Source organism: Camellia sinensis, chromosome 1, assembly GCF_055761805.1.
Source record: "Camellia sinensis isolate YWXY chromosome 1, ASM5576180v1, whole genome shotgun sequence".
NCBI lineage: Eukaryota > Viridiplantae > Streptophyta > Magnoliopsida > Ericales > Theaceae > Camellia > Camellia sinensis.
The window spans coordinates 195,292,350-195,312,500 of record NC_138961.1 but is presented as its reverse complement, the minus strand read 5'-3'; the positions used below and the strand labels follow the sequence as shown (position 1 = coordinate 195,312,500).

General features: G+C 33.6%; 2 protein-coding genes across 3 annotated transcripts in view; one reads left to right on the top strand and one right to left on the bottom strand.

The window, feature by feature from the left end:
- The window catches only part of LOC114308272 (ubiquitin domain-containing protein DSK2b), a 7,802-nt gene extending 4,451 nt beyond the window's left edge, over positions 1–3,351 (top strand). For both annotated transcript variants that reach the window (XM_028253830.2, XM_028253831.2), the window contains exons 5-8: positions 1,734–1,792; positions 2,068–2,096; positions 2,627–2,707; positions 2,797–3,351. In XM_028253830.2, coding sequence (XP_028109631.2) covers positions 1,734–1,792; positions 2,068–2,096; positions 2,627–2,707; positions 2,797–2,945 — 318 coding nt within the window. In that variant the 3' untranslated portion in view covers positions 2,946–3,351. The remainder of the gene's footprint in view (positions 1–1,733; positions 1,793–2,067; positions 2,097–2,626; positions 2,708–2,796) is intronic.
- An 8,145-nt stretch (positions 3,352–11,496) lies between these two features.
- LOC145821974 (uncharacterized) lies at positions 11,497–19,885 on the bottom strand. The gene is made up of 4 exons (XM_082918542.1): positions 19,843–19,885; positions 14,478–14,713; positions 13,624–13,692; positions 11,497–12,528 (listed from the first exon to the last, which is right to left on the bottom strand). The coding sequence occupies exons 1-4, from the start codon at positions 19,883–19,885 to the stop codon at positions 12,352–12,354; spliced, it is 525 nt and encodes a 174-aa protein (XP_082774668.1). The 3' UTR covers positions 11,497–12,351.
- Between the last annotated feature and the right edge of the window lie 266 nt (positions 19,886–20,151).

Genomic DNA, 20,151 nt, shown 5'->3' with positions numbered 1-20,151 from the left:
GCTGTCCTGACTTGCCTCCGTAGTAAAATCCGTTATGTTGCTTATTAGCATGTTAATGTGTTGCTTGCAGTTTGTATTATTTAGGAATTCTCTATTTCTATTGTGTTTCAATAAGAGGTTAACAGTAGTGGTCGAGTTTTCTTTCCTTCTCCTTTCATTTATTTATTTTTTGGGAATTGTTTGTCAAGGACTATTTCTATGTTTTCTGAAAAATAAAAACAGAAAACAGAAACACAATCAAACAGGCCCTTGGGTTTTAACCAAGGTCTATAATTTCTTTTGTCTTCATTTTAACTCAATAGTCTTTCTCTCAAATCCCATGTATTTGGATTGACTATTTAAAATCTATTTTTCCGTTTAGATTGGTTTTATTTTTTGCTAGACCAGTTGCAAATATCTATTCTCACTGTCTTAAGTTCTCACCCCATGTCTGTTCTGGTTCCTGTTTTTTTGAACATTATCAATTAAAATTACAGCCACTGCATGCCAGCTGGGTTCTTTTACAGGAAAAGAAAATTATTCATGTAAGCATCATGTCATAAAGAAGAGCTACTACATACAGAAGCAATAATGAAAATGAGACATACAATTTATGCTATACAGCACACCAAGTAATGTAGCACTGCAAACCAAGTAACTGGTCTGGCAAGATGTCTAAGTTCAGGAATGACACTAACAGAGTCTTGTTAGGAGAAAAACTTGGTATTGGAAAAAGAAAAAAAAAAAAGAGTAAGAAAGAAGTGGAGCATGAGTTTTGCATAAAACAAGTTGAATACAAAGTTTGCATTTTGCATTAGGGTATTTTAGGAGTAAGAGAAGCATAGAAGTGGAATGCTTGGACCATAGCCTCGTGTTGGTAAGTTTTCATTTTTTCTTCATATTTAGTTTAACGTTTTGATGTAAGACTTTTTATTTGACTTTATACATTATAGTTGCTACTTTCAGATACTTACAAGAAGCCATGGCAGGAAGTTTCTACCATGAGTTTAGTCTTGATAATTAACTCCGTAATTGATCATGTAACGATGTTAACTGATTGATGTAGTTTCATGATGCAATCAGGAAAGACAACTAGAAATGAATATATTTGTGAAGTGGTAGGAGTAGCACTAACTGAATATAAGTTGATAGTGATTAGGTTAAAATGGTTTGATCATGTACAATACAACGCTAATGAAGAGTGTTATAATCACCATAAATGGAAATGTTAGGGGAAGAGGAAGGCCTAAACTGACATGAGAAGCTGTTGGTAAAAAAATAAATTCATTTAATTTAACTGAGGACATAACCCTTGATAGAGAAAAACGGAGAAAAACGATTCATGTAGCTCACCCTACTTGATTTGGACACAAGTTTGATTTGGTTTGGATCTTTTAAACTTGGAATCCAGTTGTCCCCCTTTTTAATTCTATTTTGTCCACCGTTTTAATTCTATTCTGTCCACTTCTTGGACTTGGCATGGGAGATCCCAAAATCATGATTGGCATGCAAACATGTCGGAATCACATCATATTTGAACCTAGAGAGGGAGCTTTCATATTTGTAGGGACCATTCAACATCCACATGTGTATATGTGTTTGTCCACAGACAATCAACGATGAGTCAATTGAATGTCTGTATGCATGTGCATATGTTTGCCTTTTTAAATTTTGTTTTTGGTGCTAATTTGTTCACCTTGTTTCTTTATTTCTTCATTCCATCTCTTTCTTAACTTCTGTTTTCTCTGTTTCAGCAACTATTGACTTTACAGCAAACTCTTCTATCTCAGGTTGGTCGGCAACCACCAACCCGGTAAGTGATTTTACTTTTAAATTTGTTTGGTAACAGAAGCTAACTTCAAGCCTGGCAATCTTATCATTTCCAGTTCCTTTATCAATGTACACTTTTTTTTCATATAGCAGTACACAATTTTTGAGACAATCATTATGCCCATGTTAGTGTCCAGATTATTTTAACGTTGCCTTTTCTGGTTTAATACACCTTTAAGACAATCATATGCAGTTTTGGTGATTAGAATTTAGCCCATTATTTTCTTGTTTTGCTTATACGAAATTGCACCATTGCAGGGAAGTGGGTCAAACTGTTGGGGGAAGAGGTACTTGTCTCTGGAACTTGAAATTCAGATTATATATATCTTTTACCATTATGCTCAATAGTTTTAAATCCAACTGTTTATTCTTTGGCCTCACCTGAGATGCCTGCAATAGACTTGCTTCATTCATGTAATTGGTTTGTTGAATGTCACTTAATTACAGTGGTGCTTGTCATTTATGTTGTCACCTTGTCTAGCAACATCTATTACAAGTTTAAAATTCTTTGCAACAATGATGGAAACTTGTCAGTGGCATTTCTACAATAGAGATCTCATGAGATCCTTGACAACTGTTGGTATGATAATCTTTTGTTGAATGTAGAGGATGCTGTAAGCACAGCATGGCTATCTGAAATCTCTCTTGATGTTACCCCATAAAAGATCTTTTTCCGGACAAGTAAAAAATGAAAACAAAATAAACAAGACAAAGGAAGCCGCCATTATACAGAAATTTTCTTTTGTTACTTTTTTAATATATATATATATATTTGGTGCTCTATCTCACAGAATGAGTGTCATTGTTTTCCCAACAGACAACATGGGGTTGGAGATGTTGATGAACATGTTTGGGGGACTTGGGACTGGAAGTCCAACCATTCCTAACAGATTGAATGGTGACTATGATTTCCTTTTCGGTTGTGCCCTACTGATTCATGCTTTGCCAGTCTAGTCATAGTTTACTTTTCTGTCTTATCTTTTATAGTGCCCCCGGAAGAACAGTATGCCACTCAGCTCTCACAGCTACAAGAAATGGGTTTCTTTGACACCCAAGAGAATATACGGGCACTGATTGCCACTGCAGGGAATGTTCATGCTGCAGTGGAGCGGCTTTTGGGGAACCCTGGTCTGTAGATTATGATTGTCATTGTTATTATTCTGTTCACTATGACATATTGTCAGTCAGGGGCCCGATGAAATTGGTTTTGACAGACTCTGGAGAGGTTTTCGAATCTTATTTTGGTTATGAATGAGTACAGATTATGATAGAACTCTGAACTTGTTGACATAGGATATGATTATGAGAATTCCCCCCCTGCACCCCCGCCCCATATATATTTATATATAGAAGACAAAGGGAGATTTAAATGCTATGTACATAAACTATTAAGACTTGTTTCTCATAAATTGTTTACATAACACAAAATTATCCCCCTTTTTTTTTTGCGCGGGTAATTGTACTTTTTCCTTTTCCTTCCGCTGTGTGGAGAAAATTCGGATAATTGTGATTGAACCTAATTATGCTGTTTAGTTTTGCAAATTTCATTCTCTAGATGCTATGATCTGCTGGTTGAATTGGTGCTTGGTACTAATGATCTGACTTCTATATTTCAACCAACTCTTCCAACTTTTACAAATCTCCCGAATATTATGAATAATCCATTTTTTTTTAAAAAAATTTGGAACTATTTTGAATAATTATAGCATAAGGACCTATATTTAGGAGTCTGTCTGACACATTACTCATATACATTGCATTATTATCGATGTATACCCCGAGTGACAGATTATCTGTAATAGTTTGGTGGAAAGTAAAATTGTTTAGATAATAAATTGGTGGAAAGTAAGCATCAATTTAAAACAAACACATAGTAGTGATTAAAACTGAAAATTTGTGTAGAAAATGGGAGGGAAAAGTGTGTGAGATGAAAATTTAATTTAAGTATGTTTTTTCAGTAAATAATTTTATTTTTTTTTCATTTCAAAATTTTGGTTTAAAATTTGAAGGAGGTAACTCTTGTTTGTTTTTTTTTTTTTTTTTAAAGATTGTGAAGGAGAGACTTAAAAGGGAAAGATTTAGGGGAAAAAATTAATGTTAATTAATGAAAAAATTTATAATTCATTTATTTATCTGGTAACTAAACTCGATTTAAGAAGTCAAATATTCAATGTAAAGTTATAAAAATTTAATGATAATTAATGAAAACTTTCCTAATTCATTTTTTTACCAGTAATGATTCAGACTCTCACAAAACGTCACCCCTACAACTCCTACTAACTTGTGATTGGTCCAAGTAAGAAAGAGAAAGAAAGAAAAAAAAAAATACAAATACATCATTGATCCACATCACTGTAGGAGTGGTAGGGGTCTCCCCAAAAGGGTTTCTAAACAAATTTTTTTTTTTTTTATATGGTAACTAAATTTAATTTAATCAAGGAGTTCTAACCTGAGTGATTAGTCCTTTGACCATTAAGTCTTTCTTAAAATGAGGTTTTAGGTTCTATTCTTAAAAATGAAATAGAGGATAAGTGTTTCTAAGGAGAGGCTGAAAGTTCAACTATCTCAATGTGATAATTTAACAACTAACTACTAATTTTTATCAATAGATTTTTTTTTTTAATTTAATTTAATTTAAATAGTCAAATATTACAAAATCCTGTCTTTAGAGCAATACCATTAGGAAAAATCATTTTTATGTGAGTAGGACCTCCAGTCAGTCCCTCTTTTCTTTTCTTTTTATTATTATAGATAAGACAATTGATAGAAGAGGAATACTGCCCCATTAAAAGAAATTGCATTGTGCTGCGGTGTGACGATGATCCTAGTATAGAGCACAACTTAAAAACCGTGCAGTCTCCACGTAGAGATTAAGATTAGACTATTCAGTCTGTATTGTGGGTCAATTTTTGAGTTTCGTTTTAATAATTTAAATCGTTTACATTTTAAGATTCGTTGAGTATATCATTCATACAAAAAATTAAATTGATCGAATAATGGAAATCACGTATTTGAATCAATTTTATATGAACTATTTATTTTCTTACTGTCTATTTTTTTATTTAAAACTTATTCGAACACATATAATCCGATCGACTTGATTTTTTATATGAATAATATATTTAACAAATCTTAAAATATGACGATTCAGATCGTTTAAACATGGCCCAAAAATGAGCCCACAATGCGGATTGGACGAGTCCAATCTTGATCTCCAACTGGATATGGGCTAGATCCAGAAACACTTCATTCTCAAACCTCCAATTTGACATGCTCAAAATTTGAAAAATTTTAGTGCTTTATTTATTTATTTTTGTGTGAGTTTCTTAGTACATAATTAGCGAGTTACTCAAGTTTTCTAACCATTATTATTATTATTATTATTATTATTATTATGTTAGGAAATTTAGATTTCTTTGAATTTATAAAATTTTCTTATATATCAATTTTGTATTTTTATTCTCCACATAAAACTCCAACACAACCAAACAGAATGACAGTATCAAAATCCACCACCAGTGACAATGCAAATATTTATTACCTTCTCATCATTTTTGTTTTGATTTTTGTTTAATTTTTTCTTCTCTGACCGATTAATATTAATTCAATAATAGTACACTGTTATCTTTTTATTTGTATATTTACTTTATTTATCATCTGATATATACGATGCATTCTTCATTGTACGTGCTATGATGCTATCAAGTTTTCCCATTTCCGGTGCATTTGTTAAGCATATTAGCTAGCTCACAAGTGTTACCGTTACGTCTGTTAATGACTTATTTGGGAATTAATTATTTTAATTGATTTATTACCAAAAGATATGTAAAAAAATATTTTTAAAAAAATTGATGTAGCAATTTATAATAATTTTTTTATTTTTTTTTATCTATTTTAATTATTTTCCAAAGAAAGCCTAAGTATATATATTAAGTCCACAACCGTCTATATTAATGAAACATATGTGAAACCCCACAATGTGAGTGTTTGACAAGTTAACTATTTTAATTTTTGGACTATTTTAATAGATTAAAATAGTTATGTTTGGAAAGATAGTTAAATTTTTTTTTATAGTTGTATGTGATATGATGTGATGTGATATTTATAAAAAAAAAAATAATTATAAATTTGATGTGATATTTTTTTTTATTAACTATTTTGATCTAAAAAGTCCAACTTTTTTCTCCCCAAATATCACTTGTTGTCAATATGCTACATTCAGTAATTAGGTAATACATAAGACATATGATATAAAAATAAAAATGATGATAAATAGTATAATATTAATGATATGTTAGTTTGTTCCACTGAATCCACCCATTTAGACATCAGCAATGTTAGGTATCATGAAAAATCTTTCATGAAAATAATCATAAAAGTTTTGTGACCCTTGGATTACACTTAGAATAAAGCACCACACACTAATCAAGGTAATTCAAAAATTATAAATCTCTCATAATCATTTTCATGAAAAAAAAATTCATATGGTTATACTCGTCCCAAACCGGCGCCAAAATGTAACCGTTAGATTCCCGCCTTTACGATACGGTACCAATCGCGACACCATAGCCATGCACCGCGCCATCAATCTCCCCTCCGATGAGCAAATCTGGACGGCACGTCTGCATTACCCTCAACACGGACGGTAGAAGATGAAGCGACGTAACCTTTCTTATAAGCCAGATACATTGGGAGTAAACAACGGCTAACTGCTATCATCAAATTCAAAATTTTCCCACCAACATATATATAGGCCACCCCCAAGCCATTGCCACCACATTCAAAACCCTTTCTGATTCTGTGAATTATTATTATTATTATTACTCAATCCAGTGTTGAGACAATGACGAACCCACATGGCAAAGACTCTACCACCAACCCCCCTCCCAACACTAGCGAAGCCCCGAGCCCTCGGCGTGTTGGAGAAGGACCATCCAATACTTCTCCTCCTGCCTCTGGGCAAGAACTTGAAACCCCGAGGCCTAATGTTGCCGGGACTAGTGTTAGACCATCCGGACAACCAGTACTCGGGGCTGGAGGACATGTTGGGGAGGGTGGTGGTGTTGGCGACACTACCAGTGTTGGAGGAGAGTCTACTAGTGGTGGTGTTGGTGTGGGAATGGGAATGGGAATGGGAATGGGAGGAGTGTCTACTGGTATGGAAGTACTTCAAATTGAGGCTACTGCTGGTGGTGGCGGCGGGGTTGGTAGTCAGAGGAAGAGAACTCGAGAAGGGATGGATGCAGGAGAAGGATCTTCGGCAGGGCAAGGCGGAGAAGCTCCTCCTCCACAGGGAGTTTTTCGCTGCTTTGTATGCGGCAGAGATGATTTTCTCAACCACCACAGTTTAGGGGGTCACTTGAGGACCCATCCAGAGCGTTCCTGGAAGGGTGCTTTCCCACCTCCTGTTTTCAGTCGTGAAGAGTTTGGTGATGTTCTAGGTCTCGTCGGTGGTGCTGGTGCTGGTGCTGGGCAGGCGGCGGAAGTGGTGGTGGCTGCGCCGCCACCGGTTCAGAGGGAGGGTGGGGAATCTAGGGATCAATTGGATCTGAATGCGTTACCAACTGCAGATGAAGAGGAGCCAACACCAACACCTCCCAACGAAGAGGAACCTCCTCCTCCTTCTTCTATAAAGCTGGTTCAGGACTTAAACAAGTTACCACCACCAGAAGAAGATTGATGATTCTCTCAAACACAATAATCTTAGATGATCATATTTTCTTATCATAATTTATTGTGTTAAATACTGTGTTGGTTTAACGAATCTCACTACTTATACTTGTTACCAATGCAAGTTGCAGTGAGTGACACATAATATCATAAAAAAATTATGATAAAAAAAAGAAGATATAATCATCATAATATTGTTGTTCTCAGCAATTCATTGCTTTTTTCTTTTTCCCTTTAGAGTTGGAGTTTGTTTTCTCTTTTTTTTTTTTTTTTTTAATCCTTTTTCTGCACAGTTTCTCTTTGTAAGTGTTGATTGGTGGATCTCTATTTCTGTTAAAGCTTCTTTATTCCAGAAAAGAGTTTTGAGTCTGTAATAATGGAATGAAGATTGGTAACTAAGTTCATGATCAGATCATTTGTTTTGCAGTTTCTCTATTTTACTTAATGCAAAAATCAGTTACTAATGGGACCTATAAAAAGATGTACATCCATAGAAAATTGTTTCGTGGTTGACAAGGATGGATCTGGGGTGAGGGAAGGGTGGTCGCACTACTTAGTAAAATAATTTTAAATTGGATTACTTTGCACTCCAAAATTTTAATAGTTTGTACCTTTCAAATTAATTATATTACAAAATTTTAAAAATAATTTTTAAATTGAGTTTTATCAAATATTAATCTATCTATTTATTATTTGTTATATTTCTATTGTTTAAAGTTACTTATATTCTTATAATTATTCTTATTTTATGTACATATATCATTTATTTATTTTTTCTTCTTTGATAAAATTATACTTTAATAATTTGCTTATGCATCTTATTTTGCATTCATTCTTATTTATTTATTCTCTAAAAATAGGAATACTGTATGGGAATAAAAATATTGTCTACTTCAATATAACATTCTTAAAATAAGTCCATAAAATTTAATACCGCTTATTGAAATGGATTATCATTATACTCATAAAAACGTACATTTTCAATAATAATTTTTTTTTTCCTTTCAAAACTAAACTGCATAATAAGATGAAAAACGATTTGTAGTAAGTTATTTGATCATATTTATTGAGAAAGAGCTATTAATTAAGATTTTGATGTCTAGTTTATCATAGATGTTTTTATATATGTTAGATTACAACATTTTTAAATAGACAGAGACATAGTAATAGAGTTCTCAATTATGTTGACAAAAAATATCCGATTATTCATTTTTTGTGCAGGTATAAATTAAAATTTATAATTTTATAATTTTTTTTCGATGAAAAATTATGTGTTTTTGCCTCCAAGCTCAAATCCTAAATCTCCGCGGTGGTTAATTTTTGTGTTCTTAAACTTTTCATTCTTTTGCTATATTGGTACAAAAAAAGGATAAAATCATATAATTATCAAATCAATACAATATTTTATAAATAATAATTTACATATAAAATTTTTAAAAATTAACGAATCTAATCATCAAAGCGTGGAGCCTATAGGCTCAAATTGGATGGTCTAACATGAAAAAGTAATTTTAAACTTATTACAATTCCATTTTTTTTTTTTAAATTTTTCAATGCTACTCTGAAATTTGGTGTCAAAAGTTATTTTTTTTGAATGCCGTTCACTTTTTCAGCTTGATCATTGTATCATATAATAGTTTAATTCTATTTTGCCACTTCAAATTTTACTACAAGAATTAACACTTTTGACAATAAAAAAATTAGTCGCTAAAAGTCTATTTTTGATCGGCAAAAGTTATCCGCGACCAATTTTTTTGGTCGCTACTTTGGTCGCCAATTGAGGGTCGGCAAAAGTAATTCGCGACCAAAATTTTGATTGGTCGGGAAAAGTCGGATTTGCCGACTAAATTTTTGGTCGCGAAATATATCATTACCGCGACTAATTTGTTTAGTCGTTAAAACATTTTGGTCGCGAAAAGTGATATTTTCACGACTAAAAAGTTTGGTCACCAATTATTACATTCAACGACCAAAAAGTTTAGTCGCCAATCGTGACATTCCTCGACCAAAAAGTTTGGTCGCCAATCGTGACATTCCTCGACCAAAAAATTTGGTCGCCAATTGTGACATTCCACGACCAAAAAAGGTTTTGGTCGCCATTTGTTACTTTTCGCAACCAAAACTTTTGGTCGGCAAAACTGAGTTTCCATGACCAAGAGTGTTTTGGTCAGCAATAAATGTATTTTTTGCAACCAAAACTCTTGGTCGGTAATTGTCATTTTTTGCGAAAAAAAATTATTTATGTGTCGCGACTAATAAATTGGTCGCCAAAGCAGAAAAATAATACACCTGTAATTCCTAATAATTCATTCAATCCATAATAAACCTAAGATGTTATGCAAACTAATAATTCATTTAAAACACAAACTAGAAGTACTCAAGTGCTAAATATTGATACAATATAAAATAAACTTTCTATATATACATATGAGAAGGTACCATAGAAACATTGCAAATTCCAAATTCAAGATGTTATGCAAACACCATGACTAAAATACAAATAGTCCAAAAAACTATTAGACTGTGAATAAGCTAGATATGTTTCTAAGCAACTGCAACTTCCTCCTGATAAGAGTCCGTTTGTGCTTTACTACAAGATTCCAGAGTATCCCGTGCTGATTCGATGACAACCTGACCATTGACATAGTGCTGGACATTGTGGATGCCAATAGGGTTCACACCTGGCCAGAAAGCATTTCCTTCAATATACCTGTGACAACATTTAATCAGTTAGGGTGTGTTTGGTAACGTTTACGTTTTCAGTTTATATTTACAAAAATTTTATAAACTGGTTTTTGTTTATTTTTAGAAAAACATAAACTACAAACATGTTTGGTAATTGACAAAATGTTTTAAAAAAATTAAAAATATAAAAAAATGTGAGAAATGGCAAGTGGTGGCAAGTGGCGGCGGAAGACGGTGGTGGAAAGTGGTGATGGTAGGTGGTAGGTAGTTGGTGGTGGCGGGTGGTGGCAGGTGGGTGGTGGTGGTGGGCGGGTGAGTGACGGTAGCGGGTGGTAGCGGTGGGTAGTGGGTAGGTGGTGGTGGCGGGTGGGTGGCGGGTGGTGGATGTGTGAGTGACGGTGGCGCGTGGTGGGTGGTAGTGAGTAGTGAGTGGGTAGTGGTGGTGGTGGTGGTGGCGGGTGACGGTGGCAGGTGGTAGCAAGTGGGTGATAGGTGGGTGGGTAATGGTGGCAAGTGGTAGGTGGTAGCGAGTGGGTGGTGGTGGTGGGTGGTGGTGGTGGGTGGGTGGCAGGTGGCTGGTGGTGGTGGCAGGTAGTGAATGGTGGTGGCAGGTGGCTGGTGGTGGTGAGTGATAGTGGCAAGTAGGTAGCGGGTGGTGGTGGCAGGCGGTGGATGGTAGTGGCGGGTGGTGGCGGGTGGTGGCGGGTGGATGGCAGGTGGGTGGTGGTAGTGGTGGTGGGTGGTGGTGGCGAGTGGGTGGCAGGTGAGTGGTGGGTGGTAGGTGGTGGTGGCAGGTGGGTGGTGGTGGCGGAAGACGGTGGTGGAAAATGGTGGCGGGTGGTGGCTAATGTTGGGTGGTAAAAAAAAAAACTGAAAACTCAAAATGGAAACACATTTTTTGGCCAAATTTATAAACTGAGACCACTGATTTATAAATTAAAAATTTTACCAAACAAGTTTTTATTTGATTTTTTTAAATTTTTGTAAATATAAACAGAAAACTGAAAACGTAAGTGTTACGAAACGGCACCTTAGCATTTGACCTAGTGTTGGGTAACTGTAATTTGCTTGTAGTGATTGAAGACAGAAACTCACATTTCTTTCAAGAAAGTGTGCTTATAGAATGCATCCGGGATTCTCCCAGTAAATTGATTATGATCCAGGTACCTGCAATGAAAGCAAGCTTAAGATGCTGTCCCATGCATACACAAAAAAAGATGCTGTCCCAGATACACAAATGCTACATGATGCAAAAAAAGGGGAAAAACAAATTAAAGAAGGGAAAAAAAAGGCATTACTTGTGATAAAAACAACAATTAAAAGCCATGAATCAAAGCCATAAGGGATGAAGAAATCTTCTCAATATTGAAGATTGGGTCACAGATGTCAAGGAACGAAACAAAGTGTATCGATGAAATAGGAAACCTAACTCAACCTTGGTTCCACTAACAAACTTGTCCTGCAAATCCAAATACCTTGGGTGTCAATTTCATTGGTATGACCTTGTTGCATTGGTATGAGACAACTGATATGAGGCTATTAGATCAGTACAATAGTGACATTTATCACAAAATAATAAATTATAGGCATAATTTTATAAGGAAAATAAAGTGTGCAATGTAAATTTAAAGTTAGTGATTGAGGGTTATACAAAGAATACATCTTATACGTATATTTTAATTCTGGGTAATTTTTTTAATTCTGGGAAAAGATCGATTAATTTTAAACAAAATAAAAAGATACATACTAGGCGAAACAGGGGGTTGTTAAAGCTTTTTTTTTGGAGAAAGGTAAGATCTGTCTAAGGTTAATGGTGATAGTTCTATGGTGATGGTGATAGTTCCATCTATACATTACAATTGAGTGACACATCACACAGGTAAAAATCTATTTTCAAAGGTTGTACCCAGTACACAATTCTTGCTTTATAAGGGTTTGGGAGAGGTAATAGGTAGTCAACCTTACCCCTAGTTTGGAGACTCAAAAATCTATTCTTAAAGTATAAAAAATAAAATAAAAAACTACAGCATTTTCTATATATGTTAGTTACAGATAAGCATAACAGTATTTTTCTATAGATCTCTTCCCACAGAATAGGATCAGGAAGGTAGTGAATCATATACAACTTTAAACATCACAAACTTGGAAAAAATATATTATATATGAAGCACTTAACATTTTAAAACTTCAAGCAACAATTAAAAATACCTTCTCTGAGATAAAACGGAGGCCGTTATCTGGATAAGCAGCTTCATATGTCTCCCCCAATAATGGATTAAATGGCTTGCAATTTCTTCCCTCTGTACAAGAATATCCTGACACAGCAAATGCTGCTATATTAAGGATCCTCATAAGGCTATTACCCTACAAAGTCATACGAAGAAGGTAATCAATAACTTAAGAAGATCAATTCCTCAACTTTTTTTATGTCAATTCCAGATAAACTTTATACTTTTTCTGTTCTTTTCCTTTTTAAAGCTTTCTTTAGCTAGAGACTTCAAATGTAAAGTCTTGCAGGTTCTAGACAAAAGAATGAATAAATCTCCAATGTTTTCATAGCCACACAAATATTGAACAAAACACAAAATCAGAAATGGATACTCTGCAATTAACCTACCAAACTCTGAGTCAAAGTATGTAAAAATAGTAAGAAAATGAATTTGTTGTGGACCCCTTTAGCTACGTTCTCTACTTCTCACAATATAATAATAACCACAACAATAACAAGAATAATAATAACAATCATGGCAGCATCAATATCAAGAAAGAGCATACTAATTTATCACTTCACTCATTTACAACATTTGCCAAACATGTATATAGAAATTGGCTCATTTAAGTTTCTGCCATTTACAAATTGCAGACTGCTATAGATCTCATATTTTTCTCACTGTTTGAACATCACCGGGGGCACATAGGGAGATCTTGTTCGTCTTCATTAATTCCTTAATGATTATTTTCAAACAATGAGCTAATCATGACTATCCACCTACGAGATGTCACAAAACAGCAACAAAAAAATCATAGACAAAAATCCATCCATGTATGCGTCCAGAAGTCTCCAAATCAAACTGTCACATTTGTAGCAATAATTTTAATGTAAAGAGACCACCATAATATCCCATGGAGTGAAAGCATTTCTTAAATGGTTGCTTTTGTTCATTGGTTCCCCTCTCAGACATTTCCAAGGCATGAAATTCTAAATTGAATCTAATGTTTAGAGTACACTATTTGGTGTCCACTCCCTCACTATTAAATATTTCTATTTTCTTAACATAAAAATTAGTGGTTTTCCTAAAATAGCTTTTTTTTTTTTTTTTTTTTTTTTTTTTTTTTTTTCTGGGGCTAAGGTTAATGGTGATAGTTCCATCTATACACTACAGTTGTAATTATATAACAGCAAAATAGAACATATCATTTCCTTCAGGAATTCAATTATAATGTCAATGCCTAGCTTACCTCCACTGTCTCAATTTTGGCAAATATCTGAGTGTCATGAAGATTATGAGCTTTAATGAAAGCTCTGAGCTGTTGAAAATAGAAAATGTGAAATTAGCTCTAGATATACATCTAATTAACAGAACAACATTGGCATGGTTTGAAAACTCAAAAACATGGCAGTTTCTATGAATATTGCTAGCTCCAACAGAAATGAACACATCCTCAATCAGGTATTAATAAATATTTGACTTGACAAGTTACAGGGACTTAGCAGAAGAAGTACTTGCTTCATAAAGTGTATGAGAAAGAAATGGAAAAGAAAAACATTTGGCAAATCCAAGCTTCTTAATGCAAAGCTTAAAGAATTTATCCCCATATATTTTTTTTAACCATTTAAATTGAAGGCTTTTTATGTTTTTTGTGTTTTAGCAAGCAAAATGGGTACCTTTTTACCGAGATTCAAACACACCAAAGAACTGCACATAGTTATTATTACACATGAAAGGAAGGTAAACAATAGAAATTTCCAACAACACCAATCTTATAATTTTAAGTGGTTGCAGTTTCTGATTCAAACACGCCAAAGCACTGCAGATATTTTTTCACATGAAAGGAACCAAGCTTCATATATTTATGCTTCTAAAATTTTCACAAATTTTAAGTTGTTTGTCCTTCTGCAAGCCAATTTGATATTTCTATCTAAATTGCAAGTTAATTTTGTTTAAACAGCTACCAATTTCTACAATACCATCAACACATCAAACATTTTGAAAACACCAACTACTAATAGAAATATCCTTTTTATTCAACTGTTTTCTCAGCAACCAAACAGCAATCAAAGAAATTTATCAAAAAAAGAAAAAGAAACCCACCTCTGAAACAGGACTGTGAGATGGATAAGACAGAGGACGAAGAAACCCACCAAAAAGAAACCCACCTCGGAGTGCTCGATCTGGATCCCCGAGGCTTACCCACCAAAATGGCCCGCTTGAATCAGTAATTTTGCAACACAGAGGACGAAGACGAAGACGAAGACGAAGACGAAGAGCAACCCCTCTTTTGGATCTTGCAAGATCCGGGAATCCAACCCTCCACAAGCCGATTCTGCCTTGGCATTATCAATTTCAATTTATCACACACACTCTCTCTCTCTGATCTATGAAGAAGAAGAAGAATGGATTTGCATTTGAAAATTCAAACCCTAGAAATTTATGATATGGGTTTTGAAAGTGTATGTATATGCTTTTTCATAGCTGGAGCTGGTGGATGGAGTAGGTTGGGGTAATTAGTAGTAGGAGAGCGATGCAAACAAAAGGAAATGAGAGAGAGAGAGAGAGAGAGAGAGCATGTGAAGGTGAATGCGTGGTACAAATGGTTTTTGTTTTAAAAATGACGACTAAATGTTTTTGTCACCAAAAATTTTCAATTCCCGCCTCTATAAAAATCAAATTTCCCCCCAAACTCTCTGCAACCAAAAGATCAAATTAGTCGCAAAAACAGGTTCTTTCACCGACAAAAATTTTTAGTCGCCAAATCTCAATCAATGGCGACTAAAATATTAGTCACGAAAAGTACTAATTTGGCGACTAATTTTGTTTGGTTGCTGAAAATAAGTTTTTCGCAACCAAATTTTTGGTCGCCAAAAAATATGTGACCTTCCGCGACCAAATTTGTAGTTGGTCGGCAAAAGTATACCACTTTTTGCGACCAACATATTTTTTGGTCGCCAAAATATAACCTTCTGCGACCAATAATATTTGGTCGCCAAAAATAATGATCATTCGCGACTAATTAATATTTGGTCGCCAAATGTCATTTTTTTGCGACTAAAATTTTTTTGGTCGGCAAAAGTGGTCGCAAAATGTGTAAATTCTTGTAGTGTTTATTATATTTTTACTTATATATACCATGTTTAAAACAAACATATATAAATTAAAACAGAAAAAACTGTGTAGAAAATGGGATGGCAGAGTGTGTGAGACCAAATGTTAATTTAAATATATATTTTTTTCTATTTTCAAATTTTTGTTTGTAAGTAGAATTGTAACTACTTTAAAATTTTACAAAATTGTAAATCTTAATGTGATTTAGATTGTTTGGACAAATTAATTAAGATTTTAAGATCTTACAATCTAGATCGAAATTTTAATAAGATTCGATTTGGTTTCCATCAAAATGACTGTTGGGATCTTTTTCCATTTATGGAGAGAATTTATTTATGTAGGTAGGATCTCTATCTAGCCAGTGTATTTAAATTTAAAATAAAATAACTAATATGAGGGAAATAGGGTAATAGAAATTGTATGATGCAAGGATAAGACTGAAATCTTGACATCATGCTCAATAAAAATAAAAATAAAAACACACATTTGAGAAATTTTAGTACTTTTTATTTATTGATTTATTATTTATATTTATTTTGCCAAACGATATCCTTAAATAGAAGGTAGGGGTTAGGTGTTAGTGAGGGAGAGGGAATCCACCAGGGAGGCCAACTTACATGCCATCACACGCTAAAAGCCCTTGGCAATTTCAGTGCTTCTTTTATCTTTACTGTGTGTGAGTTCGCTTCTTTTATCTTTATTGTGTTTGAGTTCCTTAGCGTATAATTAGAGCTCTAAAGGGTGTGTGAATTTTGAATTGGAGGGGCTGGACTTTCTGCATATTACAAAACAAGCTTAATGCAATCAAATTGTTTACTAAATTTGAATTTGTCCATGAATTTTTAGTTCATCAGCTTTAATATTCTTTGGTGCAAGAATTTAGCAATAGAACTGAAATTTGTTGGGCCAGAATTGAACTTGCAGTTTTATCATGGCCTAGGTGAAAGGAAATTACTTTTCATTCATTTTTTTATTGCAAAGAAACATCAATAAAAGAGGATTGTGGTAAACAACATCATTATTTTAGGAACATATTCCAATTAAATTAGCACAACATATTTCAATTAAGTTGGCACAAGAAAACGAAACCAATCATATGCTAATAGCCAAAACAACATAGGGTTTGAGTTTGTTTGCTTGTGTTGTTGTATTTTAAACCTTTTGCTTTAATCTTGTTTGGTTGGTTACTTACCAACTTATTGTGATGCTAGCAGATGATTAAGCTTGCTTAATGGTGCCAATTTAGTTTGGATCATTTTGTTTTGCTGTGATACTTGTGCGTCCACCGTCTTTATTGATGTAATGTAATGATCTCAATAAAGTGTTTTTTATTGATCAAAAAAAATATTCATTTGGTTATTGTAAAATTGAAAAAAAAAAAGAACAAAAAAAGAAAGAAGAAAAGGAATAATGGAATCACATGTAAAATTCTCACAATTCAGATCAACATCCACAACTGGGACGATGTAGAGATTTGCATCATCTTCATCATTTTTTGCTTTTGTTTTCACCTTTTGTTTCCCCTTTCTTAATGACTAAAAATGAAAATAAATTATTATTACTACTAATTCAACAATATTATAATTATATCATTTTCTTATTTATATTATTTTATTTATCATATGATAAACACCACCACAACAACAACAATAAAATAATAATAGAGCTTATATGAAAACCACTGTACACTACAAGAAAACACATTTTTGCCGACTATTTTTGGCTACCAAAACAAATTTAGTCGCCAAAAGTGTGGGAATTGGCTACCAAAATTAATTTTAGTCGGCAAAAGTCAACCTTTTAGCTACTAATTTTTTTTAGTAGGGGAATGTTGATTATTGGCGACTAAAAAAAAATTAGTAGCTAAAAAAAATACAATTGGCGACTAAAAAATTTTTTAGTAGCTAAACATATCACAATTGGCGACCAAATTACTTTTTAGTCGCCAAAGGCCTACTTTTGGCTACTAAATAGTTTGGTAGCCGAATGAAAATAAAAAAATTATAAAATACCTTTGGCGACCAAAATTTTGGTCGCCAAAAATAGGGGATTCACCGACTAAATTACTTTTTAGTCGCCAAAGGCCTACTTTTAGCTACTAAATAGTTTGGTAGCCAAATGAAAATAAAAAAATTATAAAATACCTTTGGCGACCAAAATTTTGGTCGCCAAAAACGGGGGATTCACCGACTAAATTACTTTTTAGTTGCCAAAGGCCTACTTTTGGCTACTAAATATTTTGGTAGCCGAATGAAAATAAAAAAATTATAAAATACCTTTGGCGACCAGAATTTTGGTCGCCAAAAACGGGGGATTCACCGACTAAATTACTTTTTAGTCGCCAAAGGCCTACTTTTGGCTACTAAATATTTTGGTAGCCGATTGTTTAATAATGGTAAAGTGTTCCTTTAGGTAATGGTAATTTCTGTAGGGTTGTAATGAAAAATTAATATTATTAAAATGTAATGAATATTTTTAAAATGTAATAATTTATCATTTAAATACATTTTTCAATATCATTATCAAAACGAGGGCTAAGTGTGTAAAATGTAAGACTTATTGATATTATTTCAGATTTTAAAATTTTTCTTAATTTTTTAATAATTAATTTTTTCAACTTTTTAAAATATTTTAAGCAAATTTTAGTCGCTGTAGACCTACTTTTGGCTACTAAATTGTTTGGTAGCCGAATGAAAATAAAAAAATTAACAAAATAGTATTTTATTTTATTAACAAAAATACCATTAGTCTCCACTTGAAAATTTGACTAAACAAAATAGCTGCTTTATTTTATTTTATTTTTATGAAGAGGTTGTACACCCACCATCCAAAAATATTAATATCTTATTTTATTTTTTATTATCTCAAAATATTAATGATATTATTTCATTATTTCAAATTTTATTGATATTATTGATATTATTTCAAATTTTGTAAGACTTATTGATATTATTTCAAATTTTAAAATTTTTCTTAATTTTTTAATAATTAATTTTTTCAACTTTTTAAAATTATTTTTACGTTATACACGGTTAACAATAATCAAACACTATTGTTAATTTAAATTTGGAGGGAGACATTTCTAATTTAAATTTGAGGGATTTATAAAAGTAATTGGCGACTAAAAAAACACGGGTTGAGCTGGCTCAAAAAAAATTTTCCTTCTTTTTTTTTTAAATTTTCTTTCTTATTATATATATATATATATATAATATAAAATATATATATATATATATATATTGTGGCTTTAAGACAGCTTCATATATATATGGTCATAAAATGGTTTAAATAAATGCAACGGTATTTTTCTGTTACAAAAAATAAATAAAAAAATAAAGGCGACGTTGTTTTACTCTTTCGAACATTTCTCTTTTCACCAATTTTTTCATCTTTCTATCTCTATCTCTCTGTCTCTGTCTCTCTTCTCTTTCTCTCTCTCACTCATAACTCTTCTCTGTCTGTCTCTCTCTCTCTTTCTCTATGTGTCTCTGTCTCTCTTGTCTCTCTCTTTCTCACTCATCACTCTTCTTTGTCTGTCTGTTCCTTTCTTTCTCTCTATGTCTTTGTCTCTCTTCTCTTTCTCTGTCTCACTCATCACTCATCACTCTTCTCTGTCTGTCTCTGTCTCTGTCTCTGTCTCTGTCTCTCTCTCTGTGTCTCACGTCCATCTTTCTTCTCTTTATCTCTCTCATCTCTCATCTCTCTTCTCTCTCTGTCTGTCTTCTCTTTATCTCTCTCGCTCATCTCTCTCTGTCTCTCTCTCGTCTATCTCTTTTCGCTCTCTCTCTCTCTCTCTCTTTGTCTATATCTTTTCATTCATTTTTTCATCTTTCTTTCTCTCTTCTCTTTCTCTCTCTTACTCATCACTCTTCTCTTTCTGTCTGTCTGTCTATCTGTCTCTCTCTCTCGCTCATCTATCTCTTCTCTCATCTCTTTTCTCTCTCTGTCTCTTTCGCTCATCTCTCTTCTCTTTATCTCTCTCGCTCATCTCTCATCTTTCTCTGTCTCTCTCGTTCATCTCTCTTCTCTCTATCTTTCTTTCTGTCTCTCTCGTTCATCTCTCTTCTCTTTATGTCTCTCTCGCTCATCTCTCTTCTCTCTATCTCTCTGTCTCTCTCGTCTATCTCTCTTCTCTCTATGTCTCTTTTCTGTCTCTCACTCTCACTCTCTATCTCTTTCTTTTTCTCTCTCTCTCTCTCACTGTGTTTGCGTTGCTCACTCTCTCACTCTCATCCTCTCTTTTTTGAGCTCCCTCTTGATTTATCGATCCACTACAAGAAAATGCACTTTTAGCGACCACTTTATCTCTCTCTCTCTCTCCTCTATCTGTCTCTCACTCATTTCTCTCTCTCACCATCCATCTCCACTACCACCTTCACTACTACTACAAACGCCATTCCACCCCCACCACTACTTCCACTATCGCCACTTCACCTCTACAACTACTATTACTACTATCATCACCACCACTCCACTACCACCACTACCACTACTACTACCATTACCTCTCTTTCACCCCTGTCACTCCATTTACACTACCACTACCACAACTTCACCACTAATCTCTTTCGCCATCCCTATTACCACCACCATCATCTCTTATCCACCATCTTCACTACTACTGCCGCTCCCTTTCCTCTACCACAAAAAATTAGTTCATGAT

Coding starts and splice junctions, on each gene's coding strand:
- LOC145821974 (XM_082918542.1), bottom strand. CDS start 19,885: ATGGCGTTTGTAGTAGTAGTGAAGGTGGTAGTGGAGATGGATG. Junction 13,693..14,477: donor CTCACAGTCCTGTTTCAGAG/GTGGGTTTCTTT, acceptor TATTTTCAACAG/CTCAGAGCTTTCATTAAAGC. Junction 12,529..13,623: donor CCAAAATTGAGACAGTGGAG/GTAAGCTAGGCA, acceptor ATGACTTTGTAG/GGTAATAGCCTTATGAGGAT.